The 17,398-nt window shown below is 43.2% G+C and overlaps 2 protein-coding genes and 1 pseudogene across 3 annotated transcripts; 1 reads left to right on the top strand and 2 right to left on the bottom strand.

The window, feature by feature from the left end:
- Positions 1 to 701: 701 nt before the first annotated feature.
- On the top strand, positions 702 to 1,534 carry LOC133883711 (uncharacterized). 2 transcript variants are annotated; one of them, XM_062323127.1, is made up of 4 exons: positions 702 to 942; positions 1,025 to 1,207; positions 1,295 to 1,361; positions 1,479 to 1,534. In XM_062323127.1, the coding sequence occupies exons 1-4, from the start codon at positions 709 to 711 to the stop codon at positions 1,481 to 1,483; spliced, it is 489 nt and encodes a 162-aa protein (XP_062179111.1). In that variant the 5' UTR covers positions 702 to 708; the 3' UTR covers positions 1,484 to 1,534. The 2 variants fall into 2 exon arrangements, with proteins under 2 accessions (XP_062179111.1, XP_062179112.1); XM_062323128.1 differs by having other exon boundaries at positions 1,295 to 1,343; positions 1,479 to 1,503.
- A 1,673-nt stretch (positions 1,535 to 3,207) lies between these two features.
- LOC133931119 (DNA-directed RNA polymerase I subunit 1-like) lies at positions 3,208 to 9,102 on the bottom strand (annotated as a pseudogene).
- Positions 9,103 to 15,167: 6,065 nt separating this feature from the next.
- Positions 15,168 to 16,943, bottom strand: LOC133883589 (exopolygalacturonase-like). The gene is made up of 4 exons (XM_062322963.1): positions 16,710 to 16,943; positions 16,312 to 16,623; positions 15,651 to 16,169; positions 15,168 to 15,569 (listed from the first exon to the last, which is right to left on the bottom strand). The coding sequence occupies exons 1-4, from the start codon at positions 16,839 to 16,841 to the stop codon at positions 15,333 to 15,335; spliced, it is 1,200 nt and encodes a 399-aa protein (XP_062178947.1). The 5' UTR covers positions 16,842 to 16,943; the 3' UTR covers positions 15,168 to 15,332.
- Between the last annotated feature and the right edge of the window lie 455 nt (positions 16,944 to 17,398).

Below are 17,398 nucleotides of genomic sequence, written 5' to 3'. Positions count from 1 at the left end.
TGCAGGATTTTTTTAGATGCGAGCCGGACTTGGAGGCTAGGGCAGCTGCTGTCATCGACAAAGCTGCCAAGAAGCTTGTTAAGGATATGCACTATGAGGCGCGCGTCCAGGCCGTGATCAAATTTCACGCGGAACACCTTGGAGCGAAGGTGACAAAAAAAGACGCTAGGACCATATCTCTGACCTGGGAACAGTACCTGCAGGTAAAGTACATTAAAGCTTATTATTCCTTAGATTACTAACACTTAATTTCTTCTTCTTATATATCATGTACTTGATTATTTAGGTACCTCCGGGGTGGTGCGCAGGAGACCTTCCGTGCTGGATGGTGATCGTGGAGAAGTGGTGCGCTCCCGAGTGGGAGGAGAGTCACAATGCTTGCCGGGAAAGGCGATTGTTAATGCCTGGCGCGCCACACCATCAAGGCAACCTCAGCCTGACTAGTTTTGCGGCTAGATGGGTATGCAATAGCATCTGTTGTTCCCAAGCTCAGTTCTCCTTAATTTCTGTGCGGGCGTCCCCTTTATGAATGTTATTGCTTTTCTGTTGCAATCGGCAAAAAATGATGGTCAGCCTCTCTCCCAGTTCAAGGCTTATGCTTTGGCCCATAAGTCAAAGGCAATGCACGGGGTTGCATATGACCCGAATGACCCGGCCTCAGCGTACAGCAACGAGAACGTCAAGGCTCACCTAGATGGATACACATCGATGGCAAAGGAGGTCCACGGCCCAGACTTTGATCCGAGCGAGCATGATCTTGATGGGGAAGTGGTTATGAGGGCGGGAGGAGGCAAGAAACATGGCCGGTTCTGGATTGGCGACGGCACACTCGATACGGCCACCACTCCCTCTCTCTCTCAGCTTAGAGCTCAGAGCACGAGCTCAGGTCCGGGTATACGTCCTTGCCCAGAGCCTACACGGATTGCGATGAACGAAATCCAGGTTAGTTCTATTTCATTCATCCTCCACGATCTTTACATGCTTTGCATTGGAACGATGATGAGATTGCGATGACATACTGTAGGCCCAGCTGGATGAAGAAAGGAGGCTCCGGCATGAATTAGAGAGATCGTTCGAGGAGAGGATGGCGGCAGAACGATCCCAGTGGTATGCGATGATGACGCCCCTTTATGCTGCAATGGGCCAAACTCCACCACCGATGCCAACCCCTTCTCGTCCACTTGCTCCACAGGCTCCACACACTCCTGTGAGTTAGTTTATAACCTTGTAATCACCATTATTGCCATTCCTACAACCATAGAGTGTTGTGCTAACTATCTCCTCCTTTGTGCAGTATCCATCAGAGGGATCGAATACGCCTGGAGCTGGAGGTTCGCACATTGGTACTCCACCTCACTTTGGTTTGTTCTCCTCAATTTGAAAACTTACTTTTGTAACCCCATATCCATACTTAGCATTTCTGTTTACTTTCAAATGCATACTTCTTACTTAGTGTTTCTACTCCTTGATTGATGCAGGTTAAGGTGGTAATCAAGTGTGGAGTCCGTTACGGCCTGCAATATTTTCTTTTTGTTTGGACTATATTTTGCTATCTTGTCACGACAATTTGTGATGTTTGTGTCACTTGCGATGTTTATGCGACGGTTTATGTGATGTTTATACGACGGTTTATGTGATGTTTATGTGAATGTGGTAATCTGTGAGATATATATAAATTGTTTTGAATTGCAGCGACAGTTTTGAATCTGGTATGGATCAATTGGCCGTCTGGTATAGAACAGTTTGCCGAGTGTTACACTCGGCAAACAAGGATATGCCGAGTGTTACACTCGGCAAACGTGACATGTGTCGCAAGACTGTTTAATCTGGCATTTTGGATGCCAGTTTGCCGAGTGTATACACTCGGCAAAGAGTGCTATCTCGGCGCTATTCTGTACTCACTTTGCCGAGTACCCTCCAATACACTCGGCAAACGTGACGTGATTTGCGAGTGTATTCCACGGACACTCGGCAAAGAGGCCGTTAAGGCCCTGACGCCGTTAGGTCGCTTTTTTGGCCGAGTGTCGTATTTGGCTCTCGGCAAATATGATTACCGAGTGCTCGATATAAAACACTCCGGCACTGTGTATGCCGACAGTGTTATGCCGAGTGTTATACTCGGCAAACACTTTGCCGAGTGTTTTTAGCGCTTTGCCGTGTGCCCTGGACACACGGCAAAGTATCAAAATCCGGTAGTGCAATAACTTACATAAGAAAAAAAAAGAGAAATTCCATTCGTGAATAATACCTATATATGAATCACTGATTTTTCTCTTTTTTTTTTCCCCACACGAGTTTTTTAAGCTCAAATTTTATGAGATGATAGATGATAATATACAATCATACACTACACTATTATATTTTTATTATGACTTTTTACGACTCTTAATATAAGATTTTGGTTGGTTGGTTTGTTAATTACACAATAAAATTTCTGAGTTTCAAGCCACAGCCACCACGAGCGGCACAGCGAGGAAGCCGAGACCGGTGACTCATGCTGCCAGGGCCGACGCTCTGCTGCTAACACAAATAATTTGCGCCCTACAGCTGCTACTCAGTCAACACATTTAACAATGAGATTCAGGTGTCTGACCACCCGTCATTTGCACGACACAACCGCAATGAGAAAAGTGGCGACCTGAATCCATTGCGATCAAAATATCAACTAAACACGGCACTGGCTACAAGGTGGGTCCTTTGCAAAATTAAAATGTCGAATCAGATCATAGCAATTCCACCTTTATATCATATATCAGCAGTTTTTCAGTGACATAGATTTATCTGAAAAAAGGCATGCTGCTCCTTCTGAAGCAGCATACCCTACAAGTAAGCAACCATAAACAAAAGTACCCACTTTTTCTTTCTTTCTTTCTTCTTCTTTTTTTTTTTTTTTTTTTTTTTTTGCTATGGGCAACTTCAAAATTTTGTTGACTATAGAAGTACAGTAGGCAGGATGACCAGTCGTGCGCCAAATGCAGGCCTCCACCCCGTATGGCTTCAGCATTGCGTGTGTATCGTTTGATTTGACCTCGTTGATGCTGAGGTATTCCTCTGGACCCCAGAATACTTCAAAGTTCTAGGGCTACCTTTCTTCTCTGGCTCAACAACTGTATATTAGTTGTGTCGGTGTAATAGGTAAAATATACCCTACATGTGTAATAGGTAAGGAGATATCTTGTGCGATGGATCTCACGTCATCGAGTGTCAATATACAGCAAGTATTATCAAGATCACGATCACATCATACGATCAGGACGAAGCTTGCGCGACCAACCCTCTGATCGTGCAGCAGGATCCTACAACTAGCCCTTGCTGATCGCAGATATCCACTATCTGATTAAGTCTCGTTTAATGTTGCATATTTGAGTGTTGTTTTCCTTTTCCAGACATCTACTTTCGATATGACATAGTTATAGGACGGTGTGACATTGCAATACCCCATCCTATAGGATTTAATGTCACGAGATAATCGTACGGGTGAGCATGATGACATTCGATGATGATACGAAACACGTATGATGATCAGAGCAGAGTAAACATGACTATCCAACTTCATAATGTAGGTAGTTGACTCTATTATAGGCCGGTCTATCATAGAGTTTGACACTGTTTGATTGTTCGTACATCTTTCCCCTAGTCGAGCAGAGTAAACATGACTATCCAACTTCATAATGTAGATAGTTGACTCTATTATAGGCCGATCTATCATAGAGTTAGATACTGTTTGATTGTTCGTACATCTTTCCCCTAGTATACAAAGAGGTCAAGATCGGGTTTGTAAAAAGAAGAAGATATTATGTAACAAGTTCACATATTTTATACGACAATACACATAATTATAGTTATTATTCTAAAAGAGATCTAAACCTAAATAAACATCAGTGTTCTCAAGTCTAAGTTAATACATGTGATTAGAAAACCTGAATCAACACACACATCACCTGATATACCCCGAATTATTATTAGGGATCATCCTGATATGTCGATATTGTCGTAGGCCTTGACAGAAATGGTTCTAGCTGTCTTTTAGGAAATCTAAGCAAGAAAATTAAAACATCCATTAAAACTAGTTCATTAGTGCATGTATAGAATACAGTTTTGGCAGGAACAGATATACGATCCCCGTTAAGTTACACAGTCCGATAAGTAGATGCCTTGGAAGGATATATATTGAGTTTAATTAGTCTCAGCAAAAAAAAAAAACATAATTTGTCCTGTTTACGAAGACTTTTACCTGAGCTAGTAAAATATGAGGTTCATCCTGAAAGGCATATTGAATCTCACAATCCAAATCTGTGGCTTCAACATAGACAGTCGGTTTCGACTTTTTCCTGAGCTTCTGTGGTATGTGATCCTGTTTTTGCCCATCTGATTTCTCATCAGTTTGATTTACCGCTTGGAGTTTAGCTCTCTTGTGCTTATCTTTTGAATTTTCCCCTTGTTAGCAGCATCCACCGAAGCCATCTCAGACTTTGAGATCTTATCCTTGTTTGGCACAGCTGAAACTTACTTTCATTAAAAAAACTATTTTTTAAAAAAACTATTTATGACTTCTAAAAAAGTTGTTAGCTTATAGCTTTAATTTTTGGCTCTCAACACATAGCTTTTTAGAAAAGTCACTCTCAGCGATCTTATCAGCTTTTAGTTCATTTCATCAAAAACCAACTTATCGGCTTTTCAAAAACTAACATAAGCTCAACCTATTTAGCACAGCTTTCTAAGTAGCAGAAACAGCCTCTTGCAAATCATCACCTGACTCAGCTGGATCATCCTCGCTATGACGTTAAACTTTGGTCTCATGTTCTGATCCATTATCCATTCCCTCTTCGTATTCAGTATCATCATCATACTCCATCTCATCTTTCTCTCGCTGTTTCCTCTTCTCTGCATCAGCTTTCAAGTCTTCATCATTATCATTTTCGTCATCACCATCACTCAAACCAGTGTCTTCTTCATCAGCAGGGCTTTCAGATTCTTCAACTCCATCTGATGATGAGCCCTCTGTATCTTTAACCTTAACAGCACGAATTTTTCATTAAATCTGTGTAGCAAATCAAGATGCTTTTCGATGGCATGTTCATCACATCAACAAAAACTGTTCTCAAGGTTTCCTGACACTCATCTACAGTAAGATCCGACTGAGGAGGGTAACGCTCCTGTGGGTAGTCTCATCTGTAACTTGTACAGGGTTAAAACGTGACCATTGTTGTTGTAAAAGGGAATTGTTCATACTTCAATTCTCTCCACAATATCAGCCACACGAACCCTTCTAAGTTTTGCAGCCACTCGTTCAGCATCATCCCTAGACATTCAGATACAGAACAAATAAGTGCCTGTATCTTGCTAGTACGGTGGATGTGGAAAGTTCATGAGTACATTTTATTGGAAATTTTATCATATTTGAAAGGGTATAAGGAATAAACTTTGATAGAGTTATGCAAATTACAGCAGAAACCAATCATCTTGAAAGTAACCACAAATAAAGCTCACCTAGTCCTTTGCTCATGCAGAAGACACTTCATAAAAGGCATACTAATATTAGCTGATACGATCATTAGTATTTCTTTTAACCGAGGTATCCCAAGCGTTACATTCATTTCACCCCTTCCAGCAAGATGAAAAGTGTTGAGCCTGTAATGCATAGTAAACAATGTTTTAGTTAATTTATCACTAAATCTTTAACAATAACATAGATAAGCAGTGCTATACAACCCAAGAAGAAAAAGAAAAACTTCCGTCAATACATAAATACTACTCCCGCAGTTACCAAATACAAGTCCACCCAAAAAAATTAAAAGTGAGAAGTCTAGCATAAACTGGAGAAGTGAAATCTGGGAATATCAGGGAAATATATCACAATTCATCTTATGTCATCTGCGTTGAAGGTTCTCCTATCAGGGAAATACAGAACAGTGATCATGCCAACAGCCTCACCAGGATCTACAAGACTAGATAGGTATTTGACTTTCAGTAACTTCATCAGTTCCTTCTTCTTAATGTCATAACGACAGTGTTTCTGTTCTTTTGAGAGCTTAAGAAACTCCATTGGCCATGCACGATCAGTCGACTTTTCGGGCAGCTTAGTAATATAGCCATTAGGTTTTGATAACAGGCGATCGTGATTGTGACCGCCGAGCTTGTCAAGGACAGCTTTTCTGTTCTGTATTTTGGATCAAATTGAAGCCATTAGCAATCCCATCAAACAAACACATAGAGAAAGACAATACAAAATTAAAGGTGGCTTTAGTTTCATAGTTGAGGATTGAATGTCTTACGTCAGCAAGTTCTTTGAACTTGTTAAGAAAGCTAGTTTTAAGCACATCAGCTCCATCTTCTCCATAGCACAACTGTACAATCGATCCATCAACATCACATACTGTGTGATCATACCAGTCCTTCAAAGATTCCAGACTTTTGATAAGACATCCCTGAAGATTTCCACGACGAGATGTTTTGACTGCTGTGTCAACCAATCTGCAAAGAATGTACAAAAGTTAAATATCATAAATCTAAGGCCTACACACAGCAGAAACATCCAGAATCCCACATATCCTAATTTAATTGTGGGATTGCCCTGCCCTGATTACAAATGAGTATGAAACTTAATCACTTTTTTACAATATATTACAATATTTTTTTCAGGAAGACATAAATTCCCTTTGAGAACCTAAAATTCAAAATAAATGAAATTACTCGCCAGAACATGCAAGTGGAGATCATAATGGAAGCATATGGCTTACATCTTTGATAGTTCCAGCCTAGTTCAAATTGACAAATAACCCATCCACCTCCATATATATAAAATATTTTGCAATCAACCAATCCATATCCATAGTGTTAGTCCAACAAGAACATGGATGATGGATATCCATACATTAGTTCAAAACTTGAAATGCTTGCCACCCAATAATGCGCTACGGTGTCTATACACCCTCAAGATGGTAAATGTAGCAGCTCACAAACACCCAACACGTAGATATTGTTCAAAAGTAATACGAAATATAAGCATTTGGTGATCACCAATAAGCACATAAAGTGAACTGACTCATCCAAGTAACCACACAGTTTGGACAATCCACTTATCCCTACTATCATACAAATATTAACAAATAGCAGGCTTACTATAATGGATATTCATGTGCAAACTGAATGCTAGCTTGGGATTTAAGGTATAAAGGTCTAAACTAGGTTTAGGGAAACAGGAACCTGGCTGTTCAAGTTCGTGCCGGGTTTGAGAATCTGAATTGACACTTTGACATCAAGGCCAAATCAAGCATACACAACACAAAACAGATATTGCTAAAAATAATCCTCCCTCCTTGTATATTGTTGAGAAATTTTAGGGGATTTCATGTGAAGTGCTATTCATAATATACCACTGAAGAACTAAATAATGCACGATATGCCACCATTGAGAGGTTAACATGTGGAGCCCAGGCTCACATGCCAGTGAGGCATCAGTGGCATCAGTGGCATATGGACAACGTATTAAGTTATTCAGTGGCATCTAAGATTTGTGACAAGGGCTTACATATATACATCTGATGACAAATCTACTAATGTTATATTCATGTGGTCCATCTATATATTTCTGTCTATAAGACTATAATAGAGTTCAAATACTCAGAAGTTTTAATCATATAAGTTCTGAAAACAACACCTATTCAGGGAAGAAGGGAGTGATAGATTTTAGCTGTAATTTGAAAACATTAAGTACATGCACTATAACAGGAATGGATACATGATAATACATATAGAAGTTTCTTTTAGAAAGAATATAGAGACAAGTTGAGGAAGGACTAAAACCAAACACGGAGAGCATTGGCATTTATAGTGACATAGAAGGTGGTGGGATTAATCGGTTTTGAAAAAGTGAAAGTGTAGTCAGAATTTACAAAGAATGTCAGGCAAATAAGATCTTTATCGGCCCCCAATTTAATCAGAAGCATGGAAGTTCAGCAAATCTAGAGCCAAATAAAATTAAATGGATCTACTTTGGGAATTGGAATATATTCACGATAAGAGAAAAGGATTAACTAAAACTGCAAAAACCATACCTTGATCAGCCAACCAAATATAGGGCCTGTGATTGTTGGACTCTTCATGTCGCATTTTGCACACTTCTTCTGTCTCTTTTTCATTAGCTTGGAAAAAATAGATAGAATCTCTTTCAATTGGATTGATGTCCAGGTTTTCTTATCTTTCTCAGGAGATGATTTACCACCTGAAGGGGCTTCAGGAATGTCATCATCTTCCTCTGACAGAGATGCTTCTTTACCTGCATTTTCCAAATTTTTAGCATGGGCAACGTCACCCTTCACTAAAAGTTCAAGTTCATTCACATATCTGTCAACCTGATATTAAGAAAACATAATAACATCATATAATGGCACGCTGAACCTTAGTGTTCCAGGATGAAAACCAAAGTAATGAGATGAACACGGACTCACCTGTTCCCTGTTCAAGAGGAACTTGTGAAAATGCAAGCATGTGACATGGAGAAGGTTTTTCAGACTCATAAATAGCAATGGATTAAACAACGGTTTTGCCAGCTCAATGTGACCGAAATGACCAGGGCAACGAACAGAATGCTGACCGCAACTCTTGCAACTGGCCATCAAATTTGAACACAGTCAGAACTCGAGAAATCTATTTTTACCCCAAAAAAATCCCAAGGAAGCACACCTAAAAGTTTGCTTTAAATGTGCCTCCGAATTAAGATAAATGATAGCAAAACTTAATCTTAATTCCTAAAACATTTAATGATGAAGATTCTATCTTTCACCTAGATCCATACTACATATGCACCACTACCATATTCCATAACAAGAGGCATGCCCTTCCCCTACTAGATGCAAAAAAAAATATAGATACTCTCTCTGTTTCACAACATATTATATTTCTGAGGAATTTATATAAAATAATACTAAGTTTCATCACATCAGTAATGGCAACCTAGATTACACCGATACCAACATGCATATCGGACACGACACGTATCGGACACCGCGGTGCGGCATTCTCCCAAAATGACTGATAATGCGGTGTGGCTATATACTTTAATAATTATACATATATATATACACATATATGTACATACATATATACATACATACATATATGTATATATATACACATATATGTACATACATATACACATATGTACATACATATACACATACATACATATACATATATGTACATACATACATACATATACATACATATATATATACACATATATATATATACATATATATATATATATATATAAAAAGTTGCAAAGCTGAAAAATCTACTCACGCTCGGCATCCCAGCAATCGAGAGCCCTCACTGCAGAAGCCATCACGAGAAAAACCCCAGCCATGTTGCTGACCGCTGCATTCCGCATAAAACAAACCTAATCACACCCCAAATCCAACCAACCCCAAAAAACAGTGCTGTGAACAAGCAAAGTATTGTCCCAGAGGCACATGAGCGCACCCGACATCCTCCCTGGGAGACGATGGCATAGCAATCGAGAATGTGCAGTGGGTTCTGCACCCAACAAGCAACAAATTTCACCGAACTGCTTCCCACGGAAGGAAGGAGCGAACACACAGAAGAGCAACCCCTTACAGCGACGCGATCTCGCCGAGGGCGGAGAGCGCTGCGTCATGGGTAACTGGGGATTCGTCGGCGAGGGAGGCGACGAGGACCTGCACGGGCTCTGAAATGAAGAGAGGAAGTGGGTGAGGAAGGCCGGAGACCGAGCGAAGGAAGCGGGGAGGGGAGGAAGGGGAGATGAGACATCACCGAGAGCAGCGGCCCACGCCGTGGAGGAGGAGGAGGCCATCGTGGCGGCCGCCGCGAGGAGATCTGCGGGTTGGCGAGGATGTGGTTGAGCATGAGCCTGGCACCCTCGATGAGCGCGAGGAGGATAGAGTTCCAGGGGTCCTCCTGGCGCGCGCAGTCGATAAGAACAGCAAAATCGAAGGGAGATGGCGAGAACTCACGAGTGCAAAATCGATGGCACGCTCACCCGCCTTTGGGATGGAGAGGAGGCGCCGCTGCTCGCCGCCGCCGTCGCTAGAGGTGGCCATGGTCGGGGAGGTGTGTGGGATTCGGATGCGGGGGATGGGGATGGGGAGGAGGAAGGCTGCGGCGACGGCGAGCACACAGTGCGGCGCCTGCATCCCTTAAGCGTGCGGTGCAGTGCGCTAGGGTTGGGGGAGGGAGAAACCCCGTGAGTTGGGCCAGGCTGAGTCAGCGTCGCATCCTGCGCGTGTCGACGTGTCCGAATTTCCAAAGTTTTATTTCAATTATGAAAATATACGATACTTCGGCAATACGTATCGACGCCGTATTGACACTGTGTCCATATCGGACACCGCATGCGGCGCAGGTGTTTCCTTGCGTGTCGGTGTTTAAGAGATGGCAACTTAGTATCCCCACGCAAACAACTAGGAGAAGTAGAGAGCACATCTGGCATGGCTTTAAATTAGCACATCTAATTATGTCATAATCTTACAAGGCAGCAACTAAAGATAGAATAAGGAAATGGCAGTATATCCTACTCGGTTTATAAGATAGTAATGATAAGTCAGGATTTGTCCTACTATTTTTCCTTAACAGAAAATAGTAATTGATATAAAAATAAGAGAAATACACAGTATACTTCTGACCTAAAATTTACAAAATAATGCATATTACTCAAGATTGTTCTCAATTTGAAGGAGACAAAAGGCAGTATGATTTCCTTGTAAACTGATATTTAGGATTCATCATTGTTGTTAGCGTGCAAGCAAGATTTCAGAAGTTAGATATGTAACTCGCGTGTCAGTATCATTGATGGGCCCCAATGCAGGGTCCAGTAATCCACCTGGCACAGGACAGTTATTGGCATCAAGTTGCTCTGACTGTGATCTTTTTAACGCTGATCCTCTTAATTTCATCATCACTATAGAAGCCGAAGTGGATGAACCTCTGATGCCGCCTGCTCAAGAAGGAAATAAATATAACATCAGGCAGTGAATTATCAGGAATATAAGCCACAATACACCAAAGTACGATATCCATAGTAAAAAAACTGGAACGAATTATATTCACCAAATTTGCCACTCTTTGAACAGGAGACTGGAACTTAAAAAACTGTACAGAAGTGTTTCAGATGGTGGCTAAAATCAATATTATTTGCATACAAGTAGGCCCAAAGGCTTAGCAATAAGCCAAACATAAACAGATCAAATTTGAAATTAATTGCAAAGAGTAACATTAAACACTTCAAGTGCCAAGATGAAATCTTCCGTTGTTAATTATATTTGATACTGTAATATTTTGTGTACTCCACACTCAAATGTAACAGAGTAACAGTCGGTCTCTCCTCATTGTCTCTTTTAAAATATGTAATGTTACATATGAATAGGCCACCCAGCAGTGAAAGGGTGTTTATACTGCCAGACCAATTCTTTTGGCAAAGGTTTCCAACTACTTGTTCCCACTAAACTATAAAGTTATTGGACCACGAATCAAGAACATCATCATTTAAACTTCTCCTAGCGTAATTCACAGGAGCAGACCGGGAGACCAATCAGGTGATTATCGAAGCACAAGGTCTGCCACGCCCACACACTATTTAATGCCCTAACAAACCTAAACTGTTCTCTGAGCACAAATTGAGCTTCCGAAGATGCGAAGGACTTGCGAATCCAACTAAAACTTCAAAGGCATAGCCGCTCCAACGCTGCCGCGAGCTTAATCACTACCCCACCAACATTCCGTAGCTCGACCAGACACAGAGCCAACTTTGCTTAATCACTCTCCCCTCCAACACTCCATAGCTCGGCCAGCCCCAGAGCCAATTTTTCATTCAAATGAATAGGGCGCAGGAAAGCATAGTAGAAATTGCAGTACATACTAGGAACAGGAGCGGGAGAACCTGACACCAACCTCTTTAGTCCGGCCGTCGGCCATGGAGGAATTCGCGTGCGCGCCCTTCCTCCTCGCTGGATTCTAGAGGGCACGACACGAGCAGGGCGGACCTATCCGGGAGGCCGCCGGAGCGGACGGTCGAGGAGGACGCGCGGCGAACCGAGTGCCGGCAAAGCGAAGATGGAAACGGCTAGTTGGCAACCCGGGAGCCCGGCGGTGACGCGGGGAATCGGGCGGTGGGCGGGCAAGGGATGTCGACCGGAGAGTGGAGGACGGCGCCGCCGAGAGAGGATTTAGGGTTCCAGTTGTGGCAGTATGTGCAAATAGTTTGCCACTTGGGTGGCATTTTGGAAGCCCAGATCATCTTCGTTTCCCCACGGCAGAAGTGTGTGCGAGTAAGAAGAGCAGAAGAGGAATTTTCAGCGTGTGAAATCATCGTACAAAGTGTGCTTTTCTTTCAGCCGGTCTATTTTAGAGACTTTAAATTAGGTGTATCGTTCGGGATCAAATTTTGAACTAGCAACATCGTGCCTGTACGACTTGTCAATGAGTCGTTCGCTCGTATGCGGGAAACATGTTCCACTGAGATGTCATACCGAGTATAAAATATGAGAATTGGTTCAACGCTCATTCACTTTGCTAAGGAATCTGCTACAGAATTACAAGCCCACGGGCAGATATACACCTTGGCTTCGATGAAAGACCATTGTAGCAGCCTTCTTGCTTCCTTTGCCAGCGCACCAAGAGTGGACCGGTCCAGCGAAGTGAACATCAAGGTCGAGACCAAGCTCGTTGCATCCGATTTAAAGACAATACGAGATATACCTCATTCATTAGCATATTTCAACATCATCAGAGCTGCTTCTATCTCAACCTAGAGTGCATTGACAATCCTCGGCAAGTGCCCTGCTCCTGCTGCTTTCATAGTTCCTTGTTCATCATACACAACAAAACCCCAACCACCCAGTTTTTGAATTTTTATTGAAAGAGCCATCGACATTAATCTTCAAGTAAGGATTTGGAGAGGGATTCTATTTTGCATGAGCTTGTTGTACTACTGCAGCTGTCTTCTTTGCTATTTGCTCATAGCCAGTCAAGGAGCGCGCGATATGGTGACTAACTGTATTCAGATTCCTACTGCTGTCACCAGCATTTATTTGGTTTCTTGACAACCACCATACCCACAACAATATGTACGTCTTCACCTGAGTATCAATCTCCAAAGTCCATATTGATTTGAACGTCTCTTGCGGCTAAGAGCAGCTGAGTAGTTTCAGACGAATGTGCTCCATATTTTCTTTTCTCCAGACTTCTTTCACCCACTTACATTTCAGGAACAAATGACCACCGTCCTCATCCAATCTGTAGCACATATGGCATCTTGTGTCCACATCTTTGACTCCTTTGTGAAAAAGACTCATGCGAAAAGGCAGGCTATTGTGAGCAAGTCTCTAGAGGAACATCTTAACTTTATTTGGCACTTGCAACTTTCATAATTTCATCCACACAGAGTTGTTTTGCACCTCTCCATCTATTGTATCAGCATCTTTTATGTAGTTTTTGATCCCTCAAATGATCCCCAACTTATAGGCCGATTTCACAGAAAACATTCCTTTTGAGTCGAAATACCATGCCAGAATATCTTCAAATTGCTCTTTTATTGGAATCGACAGTATCACTCCAGTGTCCTCCGGGTAGAAGATCGACTGAACTAAGTATGAATCCTACTCTGATGTAAATGGGTTTATTAATTCTAACAATCGGTTCAGAATGCACTATTCTCTTATTGTCGATGGCCTACGTGCAAGTTCTCTCGGTAGTCATGAGTCATTCCAAATAAGTTCCCTCGGTATTCAGACATGATAAAATGATGTTGATGAGCTGTAGGCTGAGTGGAAGATTGCAGAGTCTAAGGTGGAAACTTTTATTTTTCTCTCTGTTCTTCCATTACTTCTTATGAGAAGGTATGGAATTGTGGATGATCAAATAGGGGTTGTATGCACACTATATTATAATCTTGTTGTTGTTTACTATTTAGAATTCAATACAATAGATAAAAGGCACAACCCGAGAGATATGCTTACTTTAACAGGTGCCTCTGCTGTGTAGTATGAAATATATGCTTCTTTCAATACTATTTATCAATGCATTTGTGTTATCCATAAGAATGGAGGATCTAATCCATCGTCAGCGTAAGGATGAATGTTAGCTCAATCCATTAGTATGGACAGTGATGAATGTTAGCTTTGTTCAATCCATCATATGCCTAAAATATCTATTTGTTGGCTTTGAAATAACTTTGTATCCCACAACACTGGCCATTTGTATCTATTTGATCTAGCTAGTTTATTGATAATAAGCATCAGAAGTACCAGGAGATATTTCAAGACATGTTTCAAATTAGTTTTGTGCATTTCATTATTAAATGTGTGAACACTTATGCATTTACGATAATATCTGTCTTCTATTGCTTTGTAGAACACAAACAGATTGAGAAGGGAGTGAACAATTCATGGGTAAATGAGCAAGGGATTACAGTTCGTGGTTAGTCTTTGTCATGCGACACTAGAGTTACATATCTGCATAGTGTCTTTTACGTGTATACAATTTCTACCATGCAAGGAGAGCGATAGCATGTAGTAATAATTTGGCACTCTCCATGCTCGTTTGCTTTTTCATATATGTCCTTATAATGTCAGACTTTTCTTTAATGCTTCTAGTGAAAAGATCTTTTGGACACGATCTTTAAATTCGAATGTAGTGTCTAGCCTTTCTTTTTCTGCAAATTTATCTAATGGTGCTCCTCTACGGGTCGGTGTTTCCTTTTTGAATTATCGGTTCCCGACCGATACCTATATGTTTCCGTTTGGATTGGTTCGTTTTCGATATTCCGATATTTCTGAGTTCGTATCCATTTTCGGCTTTTCTGTTTTAGATTCCATTTTCAAGAGAAAATATGAAAGCGGAAACGGTTAAAGATTTTCTCAAACGTTCCCGTCTATTTTCATCCATATTCGTACTTCAAGCACATTGTTAGCCTGAAGAGTGAGATCCAAGTGCAGTCAACAGGTGACTCGGATCACCACCATTCACTAGCACTTCATTTTTCTCAAGGCCCCGTTGAAATGGAGATGAGAAACACAAGCCAAGCACTGGATCTAATGGAAGAAGTCCTCAGATCGCAGTGACTGAATGCCACTGCGTTTTTCTCTTCTTTCTTAAGAGAACGAATGATACTGTTACCATCGACACGGGGATGCAAATAATTGGCATCGCATCAGACAATTGACGAACTTGATTACAACTTACAATACAGCAGTGTTGTCGTTATGTTCTTTCACTACTGGTAACCACATTTCACAACTAAATCAAGCAAAAAGTCGTTCTTTTCCAATTCATCGATCTCTAGTATGCAGCAGTTTTCATATGCAAGAGGGAGGGACCAGCGTGCCTCCGGCCACACCGCCGGCGACGTGCGCGCACCGCGACTGGGTGGCCACCCCGCGCCTGACGTACCTCAGGTCGATGTCCCTGAGCTCCAGCTCCCGGCACGGGCTTGCCTCGCTGCACGACAGCTTCACCGCCACCTTGGTCGCCGACACGCCTCTGATGTTCTTGAACTTGACGTCGCTTATCCTCACCGCCGACGGCCGCTGCTCCTGCACGGGCAAACGATTGAAACCGTGGAGTTTTATGATCCGGTTCGCCATGCATCAACAAGAGACAGGTTTCGTTCTGACCGATTCATGGCAGGAGGTGTAGGGGCAGTACTCCTGGTCGATGATGATGGGGTTGCGGACCATCCTCATGACGATGTCCTCGAACACGAGCCCGGAGACGGCGGTGGGCCGCGAGCCGCCGCGCCACGTCTTGATCCGCACCCCGTTGGACGTGCCGGCGATGGTGCAGTTGGCCACGCGCAGCCGCCGCACGTCCTCCTCGCCAGGGTACCTGCCGAGGCTGCCCACGCTGATGCCGTGCCCGGGGCCGCAGGACACCCCGGACACGAGGACGTCGGAGGTGCCGGGCCCGACGGAGACGCAGTCGTCGCCGGTGCCAACGGCCGAGTCGGTGACGCGGACGTTGGATGAGCCCTGGATGTGGACTCCGTCCGTGTTGGGGCTGTCGCGCGGCGCCCGGATGCTGACGCGGTGGATGTGCACGTCCTGGCTGCCGGCGACGGTGACGTGGAAGGACTTGCTGTCCAGCGACGTCACGCCCGTGATGGTCGCGTTCCTCACGCGCCCGAGCTTGATGGACTGGACCAAAAAAAAAAAAAAAAACCGAAATGCTCATGATGCAAAATCAACGTGAGCCGTCGGTTTTCCGATCGAACGGCCAGCAGACATGCAGCAGGCTGAACATGCGGCAACGCGCGAACGCTATGCTTGCTGAACTTACGGTGGGGAGAAACTTGCAGTCTGGTTTCCGGGGGCACTCGTTGAGCGGCCACGCCGTCGCGCCGCGGCCGTCGAACGTGCCGCCGCCGGTGACCAGCAGCCCGTCGATGCTGGTGAAGTGGACCCACTCCTGGCAGCCCCGGAACGCGTCCAGGCCGGCCGGCGCTCGGAGGACGCCGGCGACGTGCATCTCCATGTAGCCCCTGCACGGGCCCCGGAACACCAGCGGGTGCAGCAGGTAGTCGCCCCTGGGGACGACGACGGCCGGCCTCCCTGGCGACGCGCACGCCTTCATCCATGCCCTCAGAAAAGCCTGCGAAAAAGAGCACGACGCTGCACAGTATTAGAATTAGCAAAGTGCAATTGCTCATGAGCTGGTGATTGATGTCCAGAAATCACCTTGGAATTATCCGTCTTCCGGTCGCCAACCGCGCCGAAATCCGTGACGTTGAAGACCGAGCCGGCATCAGTGACCTCTACCAACGGCATAGCCATGGCCAGAAGAAGCAGAGCAGCTACGGGCAACGACATGGTTGGGTGCCTCTGGAAGGAAAACCAACACCATGCAAATGTGCAGAGCAGAGCATGATTTATGGTGGTACAGTGCTTTCGTCCTTTCCCACAACAAATTCTTGAAACTTTATAATTGAATTGTATAGTGCCTGTTTGTTAGGCAGCTGCTCTTGCCATGAGCACCGGTATTTACCTTCTTTCATGGCTGAATTGCCTCGCGTCACGAGCAGAGCTTTTTTTTATTTCGCTCTGCCGAAAAATTTTGGAGGTCACAGAAAGGAATGAAATAGCGAAATTTTGGAGATTTCGTTCAAAAATCCAAATCAGTATTTGAAATAGTTTCAACAAATTTGAGTCATGCAGATAAAAATACATAAGCAGAAAGTATAAGTCTACTGTAGTGGTTTGAGCTCCACGCGCGCAATTAGGAGGTGTTCGAGCTTTTCAGTTGTCAATTCTTTTGTGGTTTGAACAAGAAACTGCAAAAAAATAAATAGGTGGAGGCAAGAATCGTTCTCTGAGAGGCCGTTTGGTTCTTGACCTGGAAGCCAAGTCAAAATTTGAAGTCTTCTAGA

Source organism: Phragmites australis, chromosome 10 (genome assembly GCF_958298935.1).
Source record: "Phragmites australis chromosome 10, lpPhrAust1.1, whole genome shotgun sequence".
In the NCBI taxonomy this organism is placed as follows: Eukaryota; Viridiplantae; Streptophyta; class Magnoliopsida; order Poales; family Poaceae; genus Phragmites; species Phragmites australis.
Note: the sequence above shows the minus strand (reverse complement) of the source record. Positions and strands in the feature narration are given on the sequence as shown.

What these genes read in the sequence shown, in the direction of transcription:
- LOC133883711 (XM_062323127.1), top strand. Translation starts at nt 709, where the DNA reads ATGGCAAAGGAGGTCCACGGCCCAGACTTTGATCCGAGCGAGCATGAT. An exon ending in TTGCGATGAACGAAATCCAG is followed by an intron (nt 943 to 1,024) that starts GTTAGTTCTATT and finishes GACATACTGTAG; the next exon opens with GCCCAGCTGGATGAAGAAAG. An exon ending in CACAGGCTCCACACACTCCT is followed by an intron (nt 1,208 to 1,294) that starts GTGAGTTAGTTT and finishes TCCTTTGTGCAG; the next exon opens with TATCCATCAGAGGGATCGAA.
- LOC133883589 (XM_062322963.1), bottom strand. Translation starts at nt 16,841, where the DNA reads ATGTCGTTGCCCGTAGCTGCTCTGCTTCTTCTGGCCATGGCTATGCCG. An exon ending in GGAAGACGGATAATTCCAAG is followed by an intron (nt 16,624 to 16,709) that starts GTGATTTCTGGA and finishes TCTTTTTCGCAG; the next exon opens with GCTTTTCTGAGGGCATGGAT. An exon ending in ACTGCAAGTTTCTCCCCACC is followed by an intron (nt 16,170 to 16,311) that starts GTAAGTTCAGCA and finishes TTTTTGGTCCAG; the next exon opens with TCCATCAAGCTCGGGCGCGT.